Genomic DNA, 25,371 nt, shown 5'->3' with positions numbered 1-25,371 from the left:
TCATAGAACTGGGGTACAGCCAGAGGTGCGGGGGTGGTGAGAGGATTCACCAGAGACAGAGTGGGGAATAAGACTGGCAAAGTACACTGCTAGGGGAGCAGAGGGCAGGTCAGGAGAGGTCTGCTGTGCCATGTGGGTCACCGCCCTGGCTGGGGATTGAACTCGTGCTGAGGCTGTTGCGGTTGCAGCTAGCTCCAGCGTTGTACTGTAACCTGTTGTGCCACCAGGGAGGGCCCCCTTCTGCCTCTTCTTCCCTCATTCTCCACCCTCCCTATAATAGAAAAGAAACTGTGTTCAGCTAGGACTTAGTCTGTGGGATATGTAAGACAAGTTTCACTTCCTCCTCATCCTTTCTGGATTCATCTTTTTCCGGTTTAGTCCTTAACTTTTGTCTCTTTCTAGGTCCTAGTGCCTGACAATGGATGAAAAAGGAAGTGAAACTCAAGTTGGGCAGGTGTGACCTTTGTGGGTGGTTGAGGAAAGTTTTGCCTGGAGTTTTCAGTGAAAGTTGAGCCTATGGTTAAGGAGGAAGCCTTGACCTTGGATTTCTGACTTCTTTTGTCGATTGTGCAGCATCTGTGGGTCACTGGGGCTGACAGTGTTAACACCCAAGAAGGCTGCCCAGTCTACTGTCATTGTGGGGTGCAAGCCAGAGGTCAGGGCATTGCAGGGCGGCCGGGAAATTAGAGAGCCAAGAGCTGAGGGTGTGACTTCTGACACTGCCACGCCTTCAAGGTGGCCTGGCCCCAGGGGTCTCACTCACTGAGACCCTCTTGTGAATGGTGTGCCTGGAGTAGTATGGGGTGTGCTCTCACGGGCTTATGTTATTTGGGCTTCTAAACCTCAGTTTTTGAATACATACATTGGTGCAATAGGTCAATGGTGAGGAATAAATGAGAAAAGGTATGTGAAGAGTTTAGGGAATGGTGGTTAACCTGTCGGCCTGTGTTTTTCAGAGATTGCTTTTTTCATGGGTTTCTATGATTTAGCCTCTTTGCCCATTGTTTTGTTCCAAATTCAAAAGAGGGAGCTCTGTTTAGGCTTGGGCCTTTCCCCAAGGACTCTAGGGAATGGTTAAGGTGTGTGAGCTGTGGCTTTACTTGAAACCATCTTGGACCCCAAATCAGTAAGTTGCATCTGTAAAGGAGAAATAAGCAAAGAGATGAGCTGGAGGTTCAGAGAAGGGAGTACATGTCTGGTTAAGGCCTCATGTACCTGACACTCCTGGGAACTCAGCTCTGGATGGGAAGCTGGTTTACAGTGCTCTGAGCTACAGTTTCCCCAAAGCCTGCAGTGCATATTCTGGCCTGATAGGTGAGTAAATGAAGTCCTAGGGCTCCCAACAGACTCAGGGGCTCGTCTCCTCTCACGGCGCCCTCGCCCCTCTGAGGACATGGACTCGGGCCTTTTTCTGTCCCTGGTTGTCACCTACTCTGGGTGAAACTCTTAGTTCTTTATTTAACATTCTCAACACTGTAAAGCCATCAGATGTCCTGGAGTAACCTGTAACTTTATCACCATGGGTCAAGAAAAGGCTGTTTTTCTTGGGGGTAAACTTGGTAAGTAGAAAGGACATTGGACTAAGTAGCAGGTTTGAAGACTTGGTTTTTGAACAATAGCAGTCCCAGCGATTACTGACTATTTTGTGCCAGGTGCCCTGCCAAGTACTTTACTTAGATGATCTCATTTACAATCACAACAGCACAAATGATACAGGACCTGTCATTAGGTCCCATTCACAGAGGAGCGGTCTGGGGCTTAGAGAGAATAACTTGCCTGCTGCAGGCTACAGAGCACCAAGTTCTCTCTTAACCACCACATATGTGTTAACTCCTGAGTGCCGAGTGCCTTGCATGTATCTCTTAATGAATTTTCTTAGCGACATATTTCACAGATGAAGAGACTGGAGCTGAGGTTCGGGGAGAGTAAATAATTGCTTGACTTGGTTATTGACCAACTGGGATGCAGCCAGGATCTGATCCCCAAAGTTCTGTCTGTCTCCCCCTCTGTTCTCCTGCTTTATTGCATGCCTCAGCTGGAGGGGTGTCCAGAGGCACCGGAGGTTGAAAGAGGATCATAGGCCAAAACCCAGAAATGATAGCTGGGGAGACATTCAAGTAAAGGTATGAGCTTCAAGGAGATTTGATAAATAGAGTGACATCAAGGCGGACTGGGAGGAGCCTGGCACAAGAGAAGGAGCTTAGCACTATGCCTGGGAATGGTTGGAGGAGGAAGGAGGCCTGCTTTTATGTGGTGCCAGTGGCCTGCTGGTGATGCCAGCTGACAGTTTGCAGGGGTTGTGCTGGGCTGGGCACCTACATTGCCTTCATTACACATGCCACATAATTACGAGCACAATTTTGATTAAATTAATTTAGCCACGAAGTTGCACCCCACCCTACCACCCTTTGTACTTGATAACCCCTGCGGTCATCCCCACCCTCCGTGAGTAGCAGGGCCTCTCCGCTCTGCCCGCAGGCTGGGGCTCAGCTAGCATTTTGCAGCCTCTGCCCAGGCTGCAAAGCTCTTTGTTGCTCTTGGCATGGTTAATAGCTTAATTTCTATTTTTCTGTTTGGAAATGCAGTTCATCGGCATCGAGGCAGCCGTGGGTGCTAAAATGGTTTCTGATGGCTATCTTGAATGTTAATATCCTAATACGTTTTATCATCGATGACCTGGCCCCCGCCGCGAGCTCTCACTCCCCCTTTACAAAGATAGGCACGCTGCCTGCCTCCCAAGGGGCGTCTCAGCGCATCTCATTCCTTGGCCGTCTCCCTCCCTGCTTTTCACTGATAGCATTGTACTTCGTCAGTCAAGTCCCCCATCGTGGGAAATCTTTGACTTGGAGGATATGAGAAAGTGTTTCATTTTGCCAGAAGGGCTTAATAGGGATGATCTAATCTCTAAAAAACATACATTATTTAGATTCCATGCTTTTGGACAAGGGGCCCCTGATATTTTTGAACTATGGCAAGGACAAGATTCTGGCTTGGCCGTGTTCAGTAGAGTTGACTGTTGGTTTTCCCGTTAGTAACTCAGTGCAGGGGCAGTGTTGGACTGGGGCGAGGGTGGGGTCTGTGCTCACGGTAAGGGGCCTTACCCAGAAACTTAGAATCACGGCTGCTTGAGGTGATTGAGGCAGGAAGAGCTGTTGTGCTGGCAAGTTGTGCTGGGAAGCACTGTGGATTCAGGCAGAGGGATAAAAAAGACTCCCAGAGCCCTTGGTGGGTTTTGCAGGCTTTAATGCTTTCTCAGGGAACCAGATGCACAGGCTCGGGAGGCTGGCATGTAAAGGGGCAGGCATGGGCCAGGCAGGGGGCTCGGAGGCAGGCAGGCAACTGAGCTTCCCGGCCCCCATGAATTTTTACACTCTTTCTTTGGGCTCTCTCTGGCGTTCTCTCATGGCCTTGCCTCTCCTGTACTCATCCGTCCTCTGTAGCTGTCCTCTGTCTCAGTGATGCCACCCTTGTATGCCTGGCCTCCTGGCCCACGTGTGCACACTTAAGCAAGCCCGCGCCACGCGCCAGGCGTCCGCAGTCAGGCACGCGTGCCCCACGCCTGTGCTCGTGAGCGCCTCCTGCATCAGCACGATCAAGGCCAAGGTGACGGCCAAAAAGGCTAGCGGTGCTAAAAGCCTGATACCTTCATTTTTAACCTACAAGAGTCTTCTCATGAATCACTAGTTTGTATGCTGGTTCCCACCTGCAGTCCCAACGCAGGTGAGCATATAGCTTCATACCTTCATTCCCTGCCCTGGCGGGGTCTGGGACAGACCCCTCTCTGGCATTGACCACTCCTGTTGGTGGAAATGAAAGATTGAGGGAACCTTAAGTGTGGTTGATCACTGAGGGCTGAGTAAAATGAAGTGGGACTAGAGGATGGCATGGGACGCAGCTGTGGGTGGAATAGATGTGGGAGAAGGTGGGTTTCTTTACCTCCTGGGGGTTTGTGGCCACAGGGCATAGTTGCCTTTCCCCTTCCTACCCTCCTCATTCAAATTAGCACAGATCACATGCAGGTAGAAGGCTTAGTGGGAGGTTGGAGGAGAGGAGCTGGAGGGGTGACTGATTCCTGAATAGTCTCTAGCGGTTCTAAACATAGAGCATTTTCTACTCCACAAATGTTTCTTGGGTGTCTCCTGACCAACAGCCAGTGAATTAAGTACCACAGATGCAAATATGTTTATTATACTCAGCTTGGCAAAGGAGATAGACATATGGACAATATAGTGTAGGTTAAAGGAGCTGCGATTTAGGTAGGTAAAGATGCTGTGGACAGCAATGAGGGGCCATGAATTCTGACTGTGACCTCTGGAAAGGCTGCAGATGGAGGCCACGATGCCCTTGACTTGGAAGGAGGAGAAGGTGCTCTGCAGACCCTGCCTGAGTGCTGCTTGCTAAGTGTGTGACTGCGCTGTGCGGGGACAATGGAAAAGAGGAGAGTGGTTCCTGCCCCCAAGAAACTCACAGCTTGTGGAGGAGGCAAGCCTGGCATGAATTAGCCAATGAAAGCTCCACACAGACAGATGGGATTGTGGAGGCAGGGATGGGCTGTCGGGGGTACTCAGTGATCTTGCTTTCCGGAGTTACTACTCATGAAAAACGGTTTCTACGAGGACAACTCAGACCTTATAAAGATGTCTTAACAGTCCCTCTGCCCGCTCTCTGCAGCCTGGTTCTGTGGAGGAGAGCTAGGTGGCTTGAATATGCAGAAGAAGGGTGTTAGGGTGGATGCAGAAGGGAAGAGTTTACAGGTATTGACTTTCTCTTGGTAGCCCTGGGAGAACCTGGGGTTTGCAAAAGTCCTGTGCAGTCAACATGCACCGGAATGCGGGGGCCCTTTAGCCTTGCACAAGCACCACATGAACCCCTAGCCTGTGCTTATGCTCTTTCCCCCCACCCCAATGTCTTCCCTTTCTTGCCTTTATAAAGTCTTTCCAGACTGCTTTTCTGCACCATTTTCGATATGCGTGAGTTCAGCATTGTTCTGTTTTTTGTTTGTTTGTTTTTGTTTAATTCCCTGATGAGATTGTAAACACCTTGAGAGAAAAGAATAGTGTATTAGGCTTCTCTCACTTTCCCCGGAGGTAGTTTGTAAAGTCTGGAGAACATGGGTTTCTTTAGACAGTTTTGGCATCGGGCATCAGCATTGCCACGTACTTGGAACTTTGAGTCCCGTTTCCTTATTTCCAAAATGGGACAGCTGGATGTTGGCAGAGCTCTTGCGTGACCTTGACTGGCATCTGGACTTAGATACGAGAGGCATGGGAAAGCCCTGCCAGCACTGAGGGTGTCTTGCCTCTACTCCACTGGCCTCGGGGCTGGATGGTCATTCGCCACAGAGACTGTTCTGTATGCACTAGGCTGTTTCTCAGCATCCTTGGCCCCCACCTGTTAGATCCAAGTAGCAGCACTTCCCGTCCGTCTAATTGTACCAAGCAACAACAAAAATATTTTTGTGTCCCAGAAGTGTCTCTGTGGCAAGTGTCCCCTGTGCCAAGTTTCCCTTGCACTGTACAATCACCTCCAGAGGAGAACCAGGGATGACAGTCCCTCTGGGGATGTCCGACCCCCCAGGGCTGCGTCTGCACACAGCAGATAATCCCTCAATGCCAGTCACCTTCATTCCTAATTCACCCAGCCCTTGACAGCTGTAGGTCAATGAATGCATGGAGCTGGGACTCTAGGTTTTAATGGTATGGGGGGGGAATACATGGACCTCTTGGGTTGTCGCCACTAACAGAGTCATTGTCATTTTCTTAAATTGCAGATTGATCTGGAACCAGAAGGAAAAGTGTATGTGATCATCGATCTCTCGGGGTCATCGGGTGAAGGTAGGAGAGGGTGACCTCTGATACTGTTCTCTTCTGTGAGCCCTTTGTCTCTCCCTTCTGTGTGTGGTTGGGACCCATTACAGCGACATTTAATTAACTGGCACACTTTAAAGGAAAAGGTTATTTTGAAGATGCTTACGCCTGTGTATCAAAAGGGACCAGCCATCTGTTAGCTTTGGTGGAGCAGAGGGAAGATTTCAATGTACAAGGAGGCCAATAAAGCAGGCGCTCCTGACAGTGATTTTGAGGCAGGCTCTGGGGAGTGGCAGGCTCATCCCGAGACTCGAGGGGGTGTGTGTGTGTGTGTGTGGTGGGAAGGAAGGAAAGCCAGTTGGTCTAATGGAATTCAGAAATGAAACATATATGTGTCAAATTTCAGATTCTTAACTTCTTTAGAGCTTTTATAGAAGTGTTACTTTTTTACCAGTTCCTTATGCAGGCAAGAGACCTACTTTTAAATAGAAATAATGGTATGAGGAAGCGTCTGCTCTCCCTGAGCTGATTCAACAGGTGTAGATGGTCTCCAATTGTCATATTTTCTTTCTTTCTTATTCTTGGGCCCTCTTCTTCATATCCTGCTCACTCATGCCTTTAAAAGCTGGCAGGTGGCGAGGACTGAGCATGAAGTAGCCGGGAACACTGAGCCATAAAACCTTGTCCAAAAAAAAAAAAACCTTGTCCAAGTGGAAACAGAGAGATGGCAGTGGATTGGGGCTGCAGGGAGGCTGGGAATTAGAACTGAAACTTAGTTTTTGGGATTACCTTACTGCTCCTCCTCTCTGAATTCAAGGGGACAGTGGCTTTAGGTTATAGGAGGGGGTTGAAAGATCAGAGCTAGCTCCTCTTGGCAGGGCTTGGGAGGCTGGAGAAAGACAGAATCAGAGGTCTCTCAGCCCCTGGCTGGAAGACAGGAACATACACCACTTCCCCATAATTACAAACACAAATGCATTCTACAACCTCCCCTTAGGGATGGAGCAATAGTTTAAGGTTCAGTGATGGAAGGAGAGATTATGTGAGCACATTCAAAGGAGCTGGTAAAATGATGTACTTGACAGTGATGATTCTCATTTAGCTAATTTATCACCCAATTCCAACAGGTGTTCAGAATAATTCAATAATTGTGTGTCTTTTGGGCTCATAATAGAATTCAGTTCTCTTTTCAGAGATCTCAATTATTTGGCATAGGTTTCAAACATGAAACATCTTTCCAAAATTGTTCTCTTATATTTTCTGCTCTTTATTGCAATTATATGTTGGCATTTCTAACACTCCTTCTCTGCTCTTAGCTTTGAACAGCCCAGAATAGAATCTGTTTTAGAAGATTCGAGAATTTAACAGTATCTTGTATGTGATATTCAAGATCTAGTATGTAATATTAAGACGTACAGAAGGGCCTAAAGAATAATAAAATAGGGAGCAGTGTACCCAGCATCCAAAGTAAGAAATAAAGACTCAGTAAACTAAGTCCTTGCATTTCTCTTAATAAGGTATGTGATCCCAAGTTCATCCAACTTGAAAGTCTGGTAGGAGCCTCCTAATCAGACAGTAGTGAAATACTTTTTTTTTTTTTAAAGATTTATTTATTTGTGCATACAGAACTGGGGTACAGGCCAGAGATGTGGAGGGTGAGAGGCTTCACCAGAGACAGAGTGGGGAACAGAACAGGCAGATCTATGAAGTACACTGCTGAGGGGAGCAGCGGGCGGGTCAGGAGAGGTCTGCCACGCCATGTGGTCACCTCCTGGGCAGGCGGGAATCGAACTCATGCGGAAGCGGCTTTAGCTTCTCAGTGCTGTGCTTTAACCCGCTGCGCCACCAGGGAGGGCCCAATGGTGAAATATTTGAGGAACAAAAGCATTCTTTTTTCTTACATAATCTATAGGCAACAGGATAATTAATTTAACATCTGTGTCAAGATGTTGGACAACTAATGGGGGACTTGGATTCTTTTTCCTTCAAAAGATTTATGACTTGCAAAATTATAGAGGATATCCTTTTTTACATAAGAGGGAGAGGATAAGGACAAATGAATGAAGAAATGAATCAGAAGCAATTGATTTTTTTTTTTTTTGTCTTGCTTCTATGGCTTATTCCATGTGAATGGCCAAAGCAATTTTTAGAGGACTGAATTCTTAGCCCTTTTTTTTTTTAATCTCTTTCATCTAAAGAAAATAAGGTTTACTTGAGAAATGCTGACACATGCCAGCATTTAGACTCTGTAAAGTGCTAGCATGTGTTGCTCTGAAGAAAAGAAGAAATTTTTCTGTGCTTTTTTTCCTCACTGCTCCTGGAGTTGGGATCTTTTTCTGGAGGGAAAAAGGACTCCAGGGACTCCTTCCTAGATCCCTTCCTAGAAGCTAGACTTGCTGTGCCCCAACTTTGCCCTACACATCTGAATTCTCCACTGTTGCTGCTGGGGGTTGAGGGCAGCCTGTTTTGGAAGAGGTTTCATTTTGGGAGAGCAAGGGGGTCAAGAGAGGGGCAGAGACTGAGTAGCCACCGAATTTGCCACCTAGAGCACGCAAGAAGGATCCACTGTGAACAGACATTCCCAGATTCTTGTCTGAGTCCCTTTCTTTAGTAAAGATATCTAGCTGTAGTCACTGAAAGGGTGGATAGAGTTGAAATGAGGCATAAGTGATGTTTTCACTGCTCTATTATTGCTCCTATCAAGCATCCCTTCAGATCCCCTACCTCTAGTGCTCCAGCCCCATCAGCGGGGAAAAAAAAGATATTCATAGCAATTGAGCAAATTTTAAAATACCTACAAGACAGCACAGAAAAAGGTGTGGGGGTGAGACTGTGTGAACACACTCCCTTCTAGGATGTGCCAAAGGATTGTTTTTCTTGCTAGCACGCTGAAGAAGCCTGGGCGTGTATGTCTGCTCGAGCGGCAGCTAATGTGATTTCTTACTGTCTAATAAAATTCCACTGCTTGCATGTCCTGTGCAGTTCCCCATAATGGGATGTGACTGGTGTGTGCTTTAGCCTAACCAGGCAACCTAACCCCAGATGGGAAGGGTTAGGCTGGATGATAATTCCGGTCATTTCCTGTCCTGCAATTTTGTCCTTTGGTCTAACTTGACTAGACATCTATCAGAGCTTGAGGCTGAGGGCTGGCTAATATCTAGCAAGTAGAAGGGGTTGAAAGAAATGTACTCTGTTGACAGTTACTTGCCAGGCACTTTACTTACATCATCCTAAGGAGCAAAACTCGGCAGGCCTGTCCATGACCCTCCAGTCCCCAGCTCTTCAGGTGTGCTTTTATCCTAAGTAATGACCACCTGGCTTCCTGGTAAACAGCACCAGAGGCTCACCAGATACTTAAATCAAAGCATAATTAGCCCAGGTAACAGCAACATAAATAATGATGTAATTCTCAAATGTACAAGTGCTTGTTTCCAGTTGGGCATGTTCATTAGTATGTCTTTCTTTGTGGTGACGTAATTTGTGTATTATTTCTGCTCTTGATAATAATATGGAATCCTCTTTATTTGCAGGATTCCAGAGGAGGGATAATTAGGGTCTCATCGGGGATTTCTGGGTTCTTCTTCCCCTCCCTTTTACCCAAGTGTAGTGTTTACCAGGAGAGTTCATCAGTCTAAACCAACAATGGAAATAGCAAGTAGGCCTCACTGGTAGGTCTGCATCACCAAACTTTTACTTCAGTAAAATGCAGGAGATACAGAATAATTTGAATGAGTTTTTGGAACACCATGTATCATAAATTATGCCATAAACCAGGTTTCCGAGTGTTCGCACATTGTGGGAACAGAAGACGAGGGGCAGGAAGTGGAACCCACTTCTCACTCTTTCTTTCTGCGGCTACATGCTCCTGAAAGTCCTCACACTCCTCCCTGGGACAGGAGTTGATAGAGCTGAAAGAACACAGGGTTCGGCCAAGCCTGGATTTTATTCCTAGCCCTGGAACTTACCCGTCTAGAAATGCAGATTTTTCAGCCATAAATGAGGATACCGGTGCCTGTGATAGGTGCTCTGATGGGGTTGCTGTGCGAACTGTCCCTTGACACCGTGCCTCACGGACAGGAGAGACTTAGCTAATAACCTAAGGCCCCAGAACCCTCAGGGCAGGGAGGTGGGCAAAGCTCTCACCTAGTGTCCACAGTGGGGCAGCAGCAGAGTGTTGGGGGAGCCAGATTGAGGCAGGGCTCTGACTCTGAGGAGTAGCAAGAAGCCTAAGAACAAAGGAAGGGGACAAAGAGGCAACTTACTGAGTAGTGTATCTGGCGGGGGCTCTGAGCTGGCTTTCTGCAGGGCTCAGACCTTGTCCCCCCCCCCCAGGGGACACTCTGGCCAGCTGTGTCGGTGGCCCTTTATGTCACACACTTCCTGTCAGTGCCTGGGCTTGGGCACACTCCACTCAGTGCAGATTGAGAATGTGGGGTCCTCATACTCTCACTGGCCCCTGGGTAAATACCCTTCATATATTTGGAGAGTGTAAATCTCTTTTCTTCAGGATGAATCAAGCAAGTCCCTTACCCTTTCTGAAAGGAAAGGTTTAGAAATATTTTTAGACAATAGAAAAGGTGGATTTATTGAAATATACTGCTAAGAGGAACAGTGGGTGAGTCAGGAGAGGTCTGCTATGATAGTTTAGGAATCTTAACTCATCTTTGCAACTCTCTTCTGGGTTTTTATCAAGATGCACAGACAGGAAACAGACCAGCTTTTCTTGGTGTTGACATGATAGCATGTGTGCAGTGCCTGGCAGTATTGCGTCCATATGGGATATGGTGACATTGGGAGAGCTCAAGTGATGTGCTCAAAGCCAAAGGCTTGATTACCAGGGCCTGTGGGCCCAGAACCAAACCACAATCCAGTGTCCTGATCTAATTCATAGCCTCGATAATAAGTGGCAATGAACTTCCCGCTCTCCTTTTTATTTTAGTTCTATTTTTTTTCAAGCAACTTCTTTACAGAAATATAAAACTAAAGTTCTTAGCTTTGAATCCAAAGAGAACCCAGAAAGTCAAGTACATAATCTTTACCCCATCTAAGAAATGAAAACTCCTTTAGTCCCATTCAGGATGGCCAATTCCTCCCCAAGTTGTCTAGAATGTGAGTTTACAACCACGCCTTGGTTTGCAACTAGACTTGAACCAAATCTTACAGGTTAGTAAGCTTCATTATGTCCATGGCAAACATTGGCATCCTTCCTCAGGGGTAAAATAAAGGGGAGGCCTCTGCCTTCGCCAATAGGCAATTTCTATGTAGATAACAGATTCTAGATTCCGAGTCCACTGAAGCTTCAGGTCATTAAAAAAAAATACATTTTTTTTCTTCTCAATTCTACATTATTTAATGCCTCTTGATGATCAGATAGCTAAAAAGAACCGTTTATTGGAATGAATAGTAATCTTCAATGTCTTTAACAGATGTGTCCAGTTTGACGCCCATGCTTGGGGATTGGGAATTTGGAAGGGAAGTGGAAAATGAGAGATGGCATTCACAAGAAGTATAAAAGATGGCCCTTGCCTTCAAGAAACTTGTAATTCAATTAGAAGCCAAGACTTACTTGTAGGACAGAAGTACTAGAGAACAATGTGGGTATCACGACGAGTGCTTAGTTGGGTATTATCAAGAGTGAGCCAAATGAGACATCAGTTCAAGGAAGAGGCAGGACTTAGGATGAAAAGGAAGAGATGGGTAGACTGGATTGGCTGGGAAGCAGTAGGGAGGCCATTTTGAACAGTGAAGAGAAAGTCATCATCAAAAACAGTTTTGGAGCTCCTATGTTTAGGTAAGACTGGATAGACATGATAACTAGATGCAATCTGCGTTCTCCAGGAGCTCCCAAAGTCATCAGTGTTAAAAAAGAAATTTTCATGTTATGCAAACAAGAAAATGAAATGCTTTAAATGATTAAACTGTGCTTAAAGGTTGAAGGAAGTTCTATCTGGGTGCGTCTTTGTGGTCAAGACCTCTCACCTACCTTGGTTTCCAAGGAGAAAGGAGTGTTCTAGGTCAAGTTTGAGCAAGTCCCAGGCATTGAGTGGAGCACTTTTTATAAGCTTGGCATGTAAGTGATTAGGAAGTCAAGCCCAGGCACAGGCATTGCGTTTGGTCTTTCCTGACCTCTCTTCCCTGCCGGGCAGTCTCCTGGAGTTCCATAGTGAACACACCATCATGCTCAGCCTATCTCGTTAGTGTCCCACATCAAGTCCAGATAGTCACTTTCTCTTGTCAAACTCTGTTAGATCTTTAATAAATAACATTGCATGAGAGGTTAAGGACAGCCCTGACAAGGGACTTCTGGGTCAAAAACGAGTTCAAAAGATCTGATCAGTTTCCCTCCTGCCAGGTTGCCATCCTGTGAGGCACATTAGGCAATCAGATCCTGCTTTGTTCACCCACAGACTCTGCCGACATGTGTGGATTTGTCTGATTCTCCAATAGCACGTGGAATACAGAAACAACCTCAAGGCTTGATAAGAGTAAAAATAACAAAATCCAGATGTTCAAAAGCATTGACCTCGTGCTGTGCATCTCACATTCCTCCCAAGTATAACTAGTTGCTGCTGATTTTGAGACCTGGGGGCGGGTCCCTTAGTCTCCCCATGTTTGTCCCCCGATGGCATAAATTCAGGTTCCTTGAAGTGACCAAATGAGACAAGGGGGAGTCAGCTAGAAAATAGTGAATATCAAATCCTTGTCAGGAGGCTTATAATGTCACAAAGAGACACATGTTAAAATGCTTGATGAGAAAAAAGCCAAGAAACCCTCATTTCCTTCCAAATAGACTCGAGATGCACAGCAGTTCCTCTGAAATGAGTCATCCAGTTAACAACACCAAATGCCAGGCATTAGCAGATGAAAAACAGAATTGAGTCCTGAGTGTTTGGAGAACAGAGCTCTAAGGATCACTACTAAGCCTCTCCACTCGGCCATTGCAGAGCACGCGTGTGCGCTGCTGTTGACAGTGCCTGTTTTACTAACCAAGTAATTGAAGAATAGTCCTGTTGGAGAAATAAGTTTATAGAAAGGATGGGTTTATCATCGAGACTTTGTCAAGAAGTGAGCCCCATTTCCTGACATGGCCTCCATTTCTGTGCTTGCTGTCTTGTGTCTTATATCATTTTTGTGTCTTATAAAGAAGATTGTTTGGGGAAATTCATGTTTGTAGCTCAGCTCATACTGGGTCAAAGTGGCCTATAATTTAATCATTTACTGTTGTTGATGTCCTTGTGATTTGGCTTAAAAGAAAAGGGTATTTCCATTTATCTAACCTGATTTAGAGAGTTGTCTTTCAGGATCCATTACTTTATTCTTTTATCTCATTGAAATTGGCCAGTGTTGACAGTTTTATTGATTTTCCTTATTACCTAGCTTTGTTGAAACATTCCCATTTTCACAATCATGCGTATTCACCATCTCGTGGGAGCTGCTGACACTCGGGCTTTCATCTTCCTCTTTTCTTTTTTTTTTTAAATAATATAATAGTTTATTTTTACATCATTTTGTGCCTTTTTTCATCTCAGTTGTTATCCCCCGAGCTTCCCATTACCAAATCACCCATGTGCCATCACTATAGTCCAGTGTATTTCATCTTCCTCTTTTTTTGATAAACCTTCGGTGCAAGTTGTGGGCCTGTGAGGGTGTGCATTCACACATGCACACAGATGCAAACCCATGCTCTCATCTGAGTCACCTGTTCTACCCCCCCTACACCCCCAGTTTTCACCACTGGAAGCATCATTTATTTATTTGTTTATCTAACATCTATGAGGCCCGGGAGTATCGAGCTAATGAACGCAGTCCCTGCTCTGGACACTGCTCCTGGAGAGGGTGGAGAGCAAGAGCTGAGTCGGTAGGACTCAGAAACTTCCACAGTGCTGATTTTTAGTGCTGGGCAGCTCTCACCAGCACTGCAGGTCAGCTGATCCTTGTCCCAAATTCAGTCATCTCCACAGTGAGTGCCTGCCCTCACTGGGGTGCCTTGTCTCCAATTAAGTGTAGGAGAATCCAGCTGCCTGGGATTTACTCCTACTCAGCTGAGATTCAGGTTTTCCTGTTTCTTGACAATGAAAGTCTGATGATTTTAGTTCAAACAGGGAGGTGTTCTCTCACCACGAACTCATGGCCCTTACTATGTGACTTTTTGTTTTTTTTGGAACTGTCAGGAAGAGTGAACTCAGGAGAAGTTAAGTTCATTTTCAGACTCTGGGATGAGGATTTCACAGTTATCTGTGTTGTTATTCCTGCTCCACAATTAATTAATTGATTGATTGATTTACTAGCTGATTCAACATATACTGGCAATCTATTGTGTGCCAGGCACCATGCTAAGAGCTGTAGAAACAAAGATGAAGAAGACATAGGCCCTGCCATGGTGCCTAGGGTACACCTAGCTCCATGTCACCTGTTTTGCTTGGGCATCAGTGACCGCTGTACATGGAGAGTGGGTGAGACTGAGGGACCCTCTTGCTTTGTAGTTCAGAGTCAAAGTGAAGAGAGATTTGCCCAGAATCTGGAAGGGGAGTGTATTAGAATATAAAAATTGTAAGCCAAATTACTGTAAAGAGATTATTTAAGCCTTAATGAATCTCACAGGTAGATGTATCATCCCTATCGTATACATGGACAAAAGGAGGCTTGAAAAGTTTAGGCCTTGGAATTGCCCAGATCCTGATACTGTGGGGCCTGAGATGTTGCTTTTGTAGCTAGCTCCGGGGATGCCTGTGCTTCTGGCCCTCTAACCACACTCCTGAAGCAAGCCTGTGAACCTGGGACTTCCTCTGAGCCCTGAGAGGGTTTCTGCTCTTTCCTCCCCAGCTTTCAACCATGTAGAACATTCCGAGTCAACACCTCTAAGTCCTTTTCTGTTTAGTCTCTTTCTTTCACCTTTCTCCTTCCTTCTGGGAGAGGAACGGATGCAGCACCCATTTTTTTAGGGACTAGGCAATGGCAGGCTTTGGTATACCAGTCCTGGGCAGAAGGTCGAAATGGAGAGCATCGGGGTTCTTGAGATAGGAAAACAAGCACCGATTTATTCCAGGAAAACAAAAAGCAGTCAGTCAGGATATTGGATTTGTTGTTTTTGTGTTTGATTTTCTATAAATACCCTCAAGTATTGAGTGGCGCTTGAATTTGATCCCACTGTGCTAATTTTCTCCTAGTTCCTGGGGCTTTAATTAAAATAACTCACCCAGGGACCTTGCTAGAACTCACCTCTCCATGATCCTTCTCTGAGGTAGGCAAGTTGCACCTGCCTTTTATGGATGGGGAAACACAGAGGGAGGTATGGATTAGGAACTGGGTACACAGTAGGGGCATAATTTTTACTTGTTGAATAAATGAATGCATGACTAAATGAAATAACAGGAAAAAGTATCACTTTAAAAGGAAACTATTGAGATAAACAAGGTGTTTGGACTGACTTTGGTTTGGATAATCAGTTGTTTCATATTCCAGTGTACAATCAATTCCATGGGTGGGCGTGGGCCTGTGCGTTTAAACTTTCTGTGCCTGATACTTATCGGGGCTCTCTGAGGCCACCTTCGAGCCTCCATATACACTGAGTCCCCGAATATAATACCCTATCTCCTCCCTGTTTATTCAACTACTTCTCTGCTCTTTCAAAATTGGATTTCAAGTTTGCCTCTTCCTGGGGGCCTTCCCACGCCGGCCTGCCCACCCCCACCTGCTGGCTCACAACTTCGCATTGTTCCTACCCTCCTCCTTGTCTTTCTGTACAACCATATACACACATATTTATATTGTATCTACAGCTAGAGCTGTGGCTGTACCCTGCCTGCCTTAGGAATCCACAGGCCTGTCAAGGACAGAGGTTTCTGGGCCAGTGTGTCTGAGGCTGTAGCTGGCCTTGTGATGTGGCGGCCCCTGTCTGTCTTCTGACTACACAAAGCCAGTTGGGGACCCTGTACTTTGAGCTTCTTGGGAGTCTTGGGGAGCCAGATCACCAAAACCCAGCATGACACTGACTCCCATAGAAACACTGACCATGTCTATGGCAACACGGATCATCACAGGGAGAGTGCTGGCCACAGGACTCAAGGTCACAGGGTCAAGGCTGAATTTGACATTCATGGTGATGTATAGTGGGAGTGACCCCTTCATTGCAATGCAAAACTTCAATTTGATGTCGGGCTCTGTTACTTGCCAGTTAGCTGCAGGTACACAAATCATTGGGTGTCCTTGTCCCCCAACTGGATTGTACTGACAGCATTACAATCCCATGGCTCAGTGAATATTCAGGGCTGCAGAGTCTAAGATTGAAGACTTTCTGACTACAGGTGTGAGTCAATGAGATGGTTTCTTAATCTTGTTTTATACTTAGCCCCAGGGAGCCAGACTCAGTGCCTTCTGGCTGTAGCCCAGGATCCTTAGTAGTAGATGAGCCATGGTGGTATCTTAAGATCTTAAAGTGTGATCAGTGAGCAGGGGGGAGTAGGTAATCTGTGGTACCTCCGGGGGTGTCTAGGAGCAGAGGATTAGAAGCCACGGGGTGGGGGTGGGGGGCTGACAGCAGTTTCACTGTGTGTAGAAAATGCTTCCAACAGAGCTGTCAGCAGCATCTGAACATGGGTTGTGCTCCCTCTGCAGATATGCAGAGACTGCAGGAGCACAGAGAAATATTGCAGGAGAGGTTCTTCTGAGGGTCTTTTACAAGATCTGAATATGTAGAACAGATAATATCCACAAGTTTATACAGATAGAGGAAAACAAAACCGTGGTTTGTGTGATTTTAAGAAATTAACAAAAGGCAGGAGTATATGTCATAATGGGCAAAGGGAATAAGTTGAATCTCAGTGTCTATTTACAGAAATGTTTTATTTCTTAAAAGTATAGGCCAAAGTAGAGATCTTAATACTTGAATCTTCTTTCCAAAGAACCAGTGAAGGAATCTGTCTGAATAGAGCCCAAATTGTGTGGGCCCTTACTTTGAATACTCATGTGGAACAATCCCATTTGACATCAGTTTTCATTCTTTAATTCTCCCCCTGGATATGTACACAGGGTGTCCACTGGTTGTGTTTGTGAAAAGAACATGGCAACACAGACCTCTGGAAGCTGTCGTTTTTCTCATGCTTGTTCACATGTGCTGTGAGGCGAGGATTTTCTCCTTATACTTAGGAAGCTGTGTGGAAGCTCCAGGAGTGAGAGGAAAATGAGCTTCCTTCGAGAAGGGCTTGCTTTTGGCCTGTGTCCTGAGGAAGGGTTTGGTTTGGGGTAAGCAGCTGCTCGCTAGGGTAAGCAGTGTGCTGCCATCAATAGGCTAAACAATCCAGTGGCCGTGTGAGATGGGGCACAGGCAGGCGATTGATCTGCTCTTCTGACATTGACCTGCCTTTCATCTACTGCTTGGAATTTTACTTTTAGAGATTTCATGCTGATGGTAGTTTAAGCTCTTGATGCCCATAAAATAGCAAACTCTGATTTCTCTTAAAAAATCTGAAGCCTTTCTTGGACCTCCTGGTGCATGAGGGACCAAAAGCTGGGTTTGCAGGCATTTCTCTAATTTTGCATGTAATGCTTTCTAAAAGTGTGTCTGAAGGCTAAAGGGAGTGAAAATTTGAATAATTGAGTTAAACATTATAATGGGAAATTCCATTTCCAGAGGAGTAACATCTATTATAGAACCCCCTCATTGTGTTTTATTGTTTAGACACAATCTTTGCTAATATTTCCAGTATTTCTTCCCCACCCGGTCATCCGGGTGGCCTGTCAGACTGCTTCAATTGGGAAGGGTTCCCCTGGGGCTAACCAGAGGCCTTTGCAGCCCCCCAAGCACCCGCCCCTGATTGACTAGAAGACTCAGACATGGAAAAGATGAGCCATATCACTTTTTTCTTCCTTATCTATTATTTTCATTTGACAAGAAGGACAGGAGGCAGCAAAATATTCAAATACCTGCACACTTTCTCTAGACTCCATGCTCCAAGTAGAGAGGAACTGTGTCCATTTTGGTCTCTGGGCCTTCATGGCCTGAGATGGCGTCCAGATAGAGCAGTGCTTGGAATTGTTTGTTGCACGAATTGCTGAGGGACTGCCGTCTAGGTAAATGTGTGCAAAGTGTGGAGGTGGCTTGGCAGCCAGGGCACCTCTGAAATGCTGTTTGTTGCCTGCGGTGGGCCAAGCGTCCATGCGTGTTTTTGGAAGGCTCAGTGTAGGAGTCGGAAACCGCCTGTGAGAGGGGGGTTTGGGGTCAGCAGGGCCATCGGCAGAGCGGCTGGAGTCTGGCTTCACCTGCTAATTACAGATGTCCGTCCAGCTACTCCACCTTCGCCCGCCTGTAATTATGGCCCCCGGAGCCACTATTCTGCCAGGCCAAACTAAAAACACCTAACTCTGTTTGCACAGGGGCCTATTTTGCCCTTATTTTTAATTTCTTAAATACACAAATCAAACCAGAGTCCTTTAGATTTAGCATTCACTTCCTGTGAGGCTTGTACTAGGCGTCGCTGCCTTAGAAAATGAGCACATGATAATTTCTTTGTTTGACATTATGAAAATATACCAGCTGCGATTTATTTCCCTTGAATCAACCTGACCTTTGGGATTAATTCAAATCAGTCCTGTCCTTCCACTATTTTTATTCTGAAGTTATAGCTCCTGGGTTATGAGCACCTATTGATCCACATAAAGAAAGAAGTTTCCATTGCCTTTGTAGTCCCTGGGACCCTGCTGTCTTTGTTTTACCCTTTCTTCCCCAAAGGTAACTAATATTCTGAATTTTGTGAATTATTTTTTTGTACTTTATATTTTGCCGTTTTATATTATTAAGTAGGTCTGTATTGTTTCTTAATAATTTAGATTTTGTTTTGCCTACCTTTTAGCTTTATTTAAATCATCCTCTATAAATTGTTATGATTTATCTAAGCTTGTATTTTTGAGGTTTATCCACAATCACTATCTTTTTTTTTTTTTAATATTTATTTATTTGTGCATACAGAGCTGGGGTACAGGCCAGAGGGTCAGGGGTGGTGAGAGGCTTCAGCAGAGACAGAGTGGGGAGCAGAACAGGCAGATCTACGAGGTACACTGCTGAGGGGAGCAGCGGGCGGGTCAGGAGAGATCTGCCATGCCATGTGGTCACCTCCGAGGCAGGCGGGAATCGAACTCATGCGGAAGTGGCTTTAGCTTCTCAGTGCTGTGCTTTAACCCGCTGCGCCACCAGGGAGGGCCCACAATCACTATCTTTTACTCACCTTTATTACTTTACATTATTCTACTTAATATGTCAAAATTAACTTACCCATTCTTTTTACCAAATGTTTTCAAGTTTTTGCTCTTAAGGACAACACTATTTTCTGAGGAATATTTGCAGTTTCTTTGGGTTATTTACCTGGAACGTGTGTGATGTTCATTTTGCTAGGTAATAACAAATTAGTAATTAATGATAAATTATCTTAATAGGCAATGATAAATTGTTGCCCAAAGTGATGTACCAATTGTTGCTACTGACATAATGGTTACAGTTTCCAATTGCTTTATACCTTTTATTACTTAACTATATCTGACTTTTAAATTCCTGCTAGTGTGATAGGTGATAGGTCTTTGTAGTTTACCTTTGTATTTCCCTAACAATGATATTGAGAATCCTTTGTGTGTCAACAATTTTTATGTCTCTCCATCAAATATGTGTTCATTCCTTTTGTGCATTTTTCTATTATGTTTTTGCCTATTTCTTACTTTTTTCGGGAGCATTTATATTTCTTGCAAATATCTTCCCCTGTTTTGTGGCTAGCCTTTTCATTCTCTCTATGGTCAATTAATAGCAGACATTGGGAGATTAAAACTTGTAGAACACTGAACCAATCATTTTATATGCTTTAACGGCTGTTTCTGCTTGGGTAGATGGCATAATGATACATTCTTACCCAATTAACTTGACAGTGAGTGGAAAGTGGGTCAATAAACAGGAAGACACACTTTGAAAAGTGTGAGTGAAGCATCTCACACATTTATAGAAAGTAGTTTTTTATTTAAATAAATTTTTATTGAGGTAACATTAGTTTATAACAGATTCAGTTGTACAGTGTTGTCATCTGGTGTCTGCATACACCTCAGCATGCGAATTACCAAAAGTGTGGCTTCCATGCATCACCAGACAGTTTACCCTTAACTCATTTCACCTGACCTCGAGACCCCTTCTCCTCTGGCAACCATAAATCTGCATCTAAGGGTTCATATTTGTTATGTTTCTTTGCTTGCTTTGCTTCATTTACATTTAAGTGACATTGACTCATAAAATTGTCTATGTTCCAGGTCTACAGACTTATTTATCAGCATCTGTATGTACTGCCTGTGGTCATCACCTGAAGTCTAGTGTCTACTCGTTGCTATACTTTGGCCCCTAAGCCCATTTTACCCATGTTCCCATTCCTTTTTGGTAACTACTGTTTGTTCTTGTAGTCTAAGAGTTTGTTTTTGTTTTATTTAGTCATTTGTTTCTTCATCAACTGCAGGACTGAAATCATGTGGTATTTGTTTCTGGCATGTTTCCCTTAGCATAATACCTTGAAAGCCCATCCATGCGGTCACAAATGACAAGTTTTCATCCTTTCTTATAGCTGAGTTGTATTCCACTGTGTGTGTATACACATATGCACCACATTTTCTTTATTCACTCATCCATCAATGAACACTTAAATTGTCTTTATATCTTGACTATTACAAATAATGCTGTGATGAATGTTTTCAAATTAGTGTTTTTGTATTCTTCAGATATAGTTTTCTTCTTCTACATTATCATATTTCCTACATTTTTATATCATAACATACTCCCAAGGGATATTTTTTTATTTTTATTTTATATATATTTTTAAAGATTTATTTATTTATTCATACAGAACTGGGATACAAGGCCAGAGATGCGGAGGGTGAGAGGATTCACCAGGGACAGAGTGGGGAGCAGAACAGGCAGATCGTGAAGTACACTGCTGAGGGGAGCAGCGGGTGGGTCAGGAGAGGTCTGCCACACCATGTGGTCTCTACCAGGGCAGGCGGGGATCGAACTCATGCGGAAGTGGCTTAAGCTTCTTAGTGCTGTGCTTTAACCCACTGCGCCACCAGGGAGGGCCAAGGGATATTTTTTAAAATTGTTGAGCTGCCTTTTAAAAAAATTACACTTGTTGCCTTTTGAAATTATTTATTTGTTAATTATCTGTTTCCCCTCCAGAATGTTAATCTCCAGATGGCTATAATTTTGTATTACTTGTTTACCATTGTATTCTTAGCCACTGAATCATGCTTGACACATAGTAAGGTACCCCAAAAATACTTGCTCAGTGAGTGGCTGTGTAGATGCTATACATTTACTCTTTGGCTATGGCGTCATTCTAATGCTGTGTTTAAGATTGGCTCTCTGTTCACTTAACTTCAAACTTAGATTGTGTGTTATTCAATATATCTCTGATTTTTCCAGAGATGGTGATTGGAGTACAAGGACAGGAATGGCACGCTAGGAAGCTGACTGATTGGTATTTAGATCATAGCTGCGCTTCTCTGCTCCTCTACCTGCCCTCCCCACCTGGGCTGACAGTCTGCTGAGGCAGAGTTCTAGGGTAAAACCAGAATTTCCCAGACTGTTTTCTTTGCCCTGCTATATGGTCACTGTCAAGTTTACTGCTTGTTCAAGTGCTGTTGGCTTTAGCTTTGTTGCTATGGAAACCAGAGTTGGTAGTTCAAGAAAAATGTGTGCACATGCACATGCGTATTGGGGAAAATGTATGTGTATGTGCATGCTCGGGGGTGATGGAGAACCAGGCTGGGTGGTGGCTGTCGACCTGGCGTGAGTGAGAACAGCAGAAGATGGCCGCCCCAGATGTCTCCGTGGAGGCCCTGCCCACTCCGGAGGGCATTCTCCTCACAGAGCTTTTGATTTCCCATGGTGCACACTTGGGGAACAGGCATCCCTTTGTAGATCTGCAGGGCTCTCCTGGCACTGCTCCAGCCCTTCAGCGGAACATCTGGAAAGCCTAGGCCCCTCCCGAGCCAAAGCCGCTGAGCTCTGGAGACAGAGATCAATGACCTCTTCTTGGCTGCTCCTTAACCCGTGTCCCAGACAAGTGTTTTTCTGGGAACCAGTGAGTAACACAGATCCCCGATGCCAAGGCTTATGTGCTGTTGCAGCAAGACTTTCGCTTTTGATAAAAGAGTGGGGACAGAGAAAGGGTCTGGAGAGAGAGTAATGAGAATCTGGCTTTTCAGGAAATGAGAACCCAGGCGGGAACCCTGCTTCTTCCTCGCTGGTGTTCTGGCTAGGAAAACAGAAGCTGAACCACTGCTTGCAGTGAATGCTCTTTCATGCTGGGGCTGGTGTTACCGGTGGGGGTGGGCTTGAGGCTAGAGACTAATTTAGCTCTGACCCCCCCACCGGCAATCCTTGCAATCCCTGAGGGATAATTCTGAAAAGACACTGATTTTTTTTTTTATGTACATAATTTATCACACACTGGGTTGTGCTGAAGATAGTGAAAGGACTTTATGATATATAATAGATGGGCTAAATATGCCATATCTTTTCTGCTGTTAGGTCACACATTTAATATTTATCATAAAAGAATCTATGTACATACAGTAGAAAAAATATAGAAATGTGGAAATGCCCTTCACACATGCTTTAGCAAAATGTCCTCTTGCTAATCAGAGTCAGGGGTCCACCTTCTGTTTACTTTCACTGTCACTAAAATAGGAGTTATTTTATTCTTACCCCTCTCTTGTATATCAGAAAGTGTGACTTAAACTGTCTCTGAAAATGTTTCTCTTGACCCAGAAATTCTGCTGTAGCTCTACCCCAATGTGTAGCCTGCATGGCTAATGCAAAAGAAGTCACCAGATTTGCAAAGAGCAAAATATTGGGAACAAACTAAATGCCTCTAGCTAAGGGACATTTTGTGTCTCCTTGTAATGGAATAATAAGCAGTCATTCCCTACAATGGAATTATAAGCAACCATTACAAGTTTTTAGACTATGTTTAAATATTAATGGGGAAAGATGTTCAAAGTCAGTGGTCAAGTTTAAACGCTAAGTGGAGATAGTGTGTGCATAGCACGACCCTGTTCAAGAAACACATGCTAGACTGTTTTACCTCTGAGAAGAAGGAAGGGGACCAAAGGACTTTTGCTTCCTCCCTTTTGACTCATTCACATTTTTGCCTTGACCTATAAATATTTAAAATCTGCTCCTCTAAACTCCACATTATATTGCAGTCTTCCTCTTTCTCCTCGCAGTCTACTCCTTTCTCCCCCTTCCAGCTCTGCCCACCTCCGCAGCACCCCTAGACCTGCCCTCAGTATACTTTGCTCTCCTTTAGAAGACCCTCAGGACCACACAGCTGGGCAGTGCCCTAGGCAGGACTGTCACAGATTCGCTGCCTTGTTTCTTGGGGATAAGTGATCTCTGCCGGGAGGGCTGACGGGACTGTCTACAGGGGTACCTGACATTAGCGAACCTGTGCAGTCCGCAGGGCAGAGTCTCTTTCCTTGACTCTCCAGCTTCCTGAGCTGGACCCAGACTGACCCTGCCACCGGTCCCTAGGCACTAGGAAAGCCGCTTCCTCTCTGGTGACCTGAATGAGGCACAGTGCTCAGGGCTGTGGGAACCACTTTGACTCAGGCCAGGGAATTACTACCAAAGTTGGCTCTGCTTTGTCCCCAAGGATGCGTACCTGCCTGCATGCACGGGTATACGCATGCATGCTCATGTGCACCCATGCACTCACAGTCACCTGTGCAGCATGCTCCTGGGCTCCAGTTTGGCAGAGAGAGGCAACGGCAGCTTTGGAAGCTCAGGTGCTCTCCTTCCCCAGATCAGAGTGCCTGGCTGAGAGCCTTTTCGAAAAACAAACTGGCTTCTTAGTCTTTATTCCACCCTCTGCTATCTGCAGACTCTCCTCTCCCTCCCTGCCAACTTGCTAGGGCCCTGCTGGAGGAGAAGGAAGCAGGTGGGGGCCTTGTGTGTGCTTTGAAGCCTGTAGGATTGTGGGAGGAAGCCTGATTGCAGTTGGTCCTGTTCAGGGATGTTGGGGGCTCCTGGAAGGTGGGTGTGTAGCATTGGACTGTTCATTTCTTAACATCTTATTGGCTTTCACCCTAGATCCAACCTGCTCCTTTGTTTGGGACACTTCACTCCTCAAGAACATGAGGATATCTCATACTGTGTCGCCTGTGTTACAGTGGGCTTTGGTTCTCTCTGCATAAAGCTAGGAAAATCATGTGCACCATCAGAGGACTTAAATGTATTTCTGGAGACACACTTGTCTGCAAACATAACACCAGAGCAACAGAACACTTGCAGGTCCAGAGGCTGCTCCGCTGAATCACTCATGCTTGAGTGGCCCTTCCTGCCACCCTCCTCCTTGTTTGCTGAGTGGGTGCTTATGGGCGATTCTGGGGGTGCAAACAGGAGTTACCCACAATCTCTACTCAAGTTCACGTTTCAGTAGTAGGAACCCACATTAAAGTGGACAGGGACGTAGTCCTCCTTGGAATATGGACTAAACAGACATGACTGTTAATGTTGTAAGTAATGCAGTCACTGATTTAGGAATTCTTTCTGTTCACGGAGGCTTAAAGGGTGCCAACTCTCCCAGGCTGGGAATGCAGCCAGGGAAGCAGGGATGGGTTTTTCTTGGTGGGGAGGAGTCAAGTGATTGTGGATAACAAGCTTCAAAGCTTCATCTGGACGCGTAGGAAATGGGCTGTAAGGGGTGAACTGGGAAAGACAGGAACGGCAGGCTGGCTGCTGTGGGGATGTGTGGCAGTCAGCCCTGCCCCTACTGGACAGTCAGTGGGCCAGCTGCAAGGCCAGTGAGGCTTAGATTGACCCTATCGCGGGCCCACCCTGGCTAGTCCCTCACTTTTCCAGGTTCTCATTTCCTCCACTGTGGAACAGCAACTGTCAAACTGCCCTTCCCACAGCCACTCTGTAAGAGGAGGAATCAGAGCCTCTGGCTGTTACTTATCGGGTTGAAGTGAGAGCCAGGATTCAGCAGCGGGTCTGAATGGTTCTGCCCTGAAAGAGCTACATTCTCTCCTTTCTCCTTGCTTTCTGTATAGATGTCAGCAACAGACCCCTTGGCCTGGGGCCCTCGAGCCCGCTGACCGGCATACAACATTTTCTGTATATTCTGGACGTGCATTATAAGGGCAGAAGTCTGCTGCTTTTCTTCGGTTGTCAGAATTCAAGCACTCAAAGAGCTTAAGACTACTGCTCTGGAGAATGGTTTTTGGGTCCACCATGCCACCCTGGGGTGACCTTTCTTCTTGTTCCTTTTAACCCCTCCCCCACATTTTGGAAATGAAGTTCTTGACACAATAGACTGCTCTAAGCAATTATTTTTCACTTGAAAGAAATGTAAAACGTTGTAATAGAAAAATTTCTAAAATGTAAACTTATTTGCCCTCTTAAAGAGAATGCACTGAGCACAACTGCTGTGTTTCATGTCTTTGACATTTTTATGAACGTCAGTTATTGGCCCGTGCTTGTCTAAGCCCAGGTTGCTTGCTTTGTTTTCTCCAGTCCTTCCCCATCACTCCTTGTTACTTT

The 25,371-nt window shown here is 45.3% G+C and overlaps 1 protein-coding gene across 4 annotated transcripts in view; it reads left to right on the top strand.

Moving 5' to 3' along the window:
- The window catches only part of PRKCE (protein kinase C, epsilon), a 422,632-nt gene that overhangs the window by 154,990 nt on the left and 242,271 nt on the right, over nt 1–25,371 (top strand). For all 4 annotated transcript variants that reach the window (XR_001145634.1, XM_012727410.1, XM_004686234.2 and 1 more), the window contains one exon: nt 5,771–5,834. Coding sequence is in view for 3 of the 4 variants with exons in the window: in XM_012727410.1 (XP_012582864.1) it covers nt 5,771–5,834 (64 nt within the window). In the remaining variant the exon portion in view is untranslated. The remainder of the gene's footprint in view (nt 1–5,770; nt 5,835–25,371) is intronic.

This window comes from Condylura cristata, unplaced genomic scaffold, assembly GCF_000260355.1.
Source record: "Condylura cristata isolate star-nosed mole 26May11 unplaced genomic scaffold, ConCri1.0 scaffold00020, whole genome shotgun sequence".
Taxonomy (NCBI): domain Eukaryota; kingdom Metazoa; phylum Chordata; class Mammalia; order Eulipotyphla; family Talpidae; genus Condylura; species Condylura cristata.
Note: the sequence above shows the minus strand (reverse complement) of the source record. Positions and strands in the feature narration are given on the sequence as shown.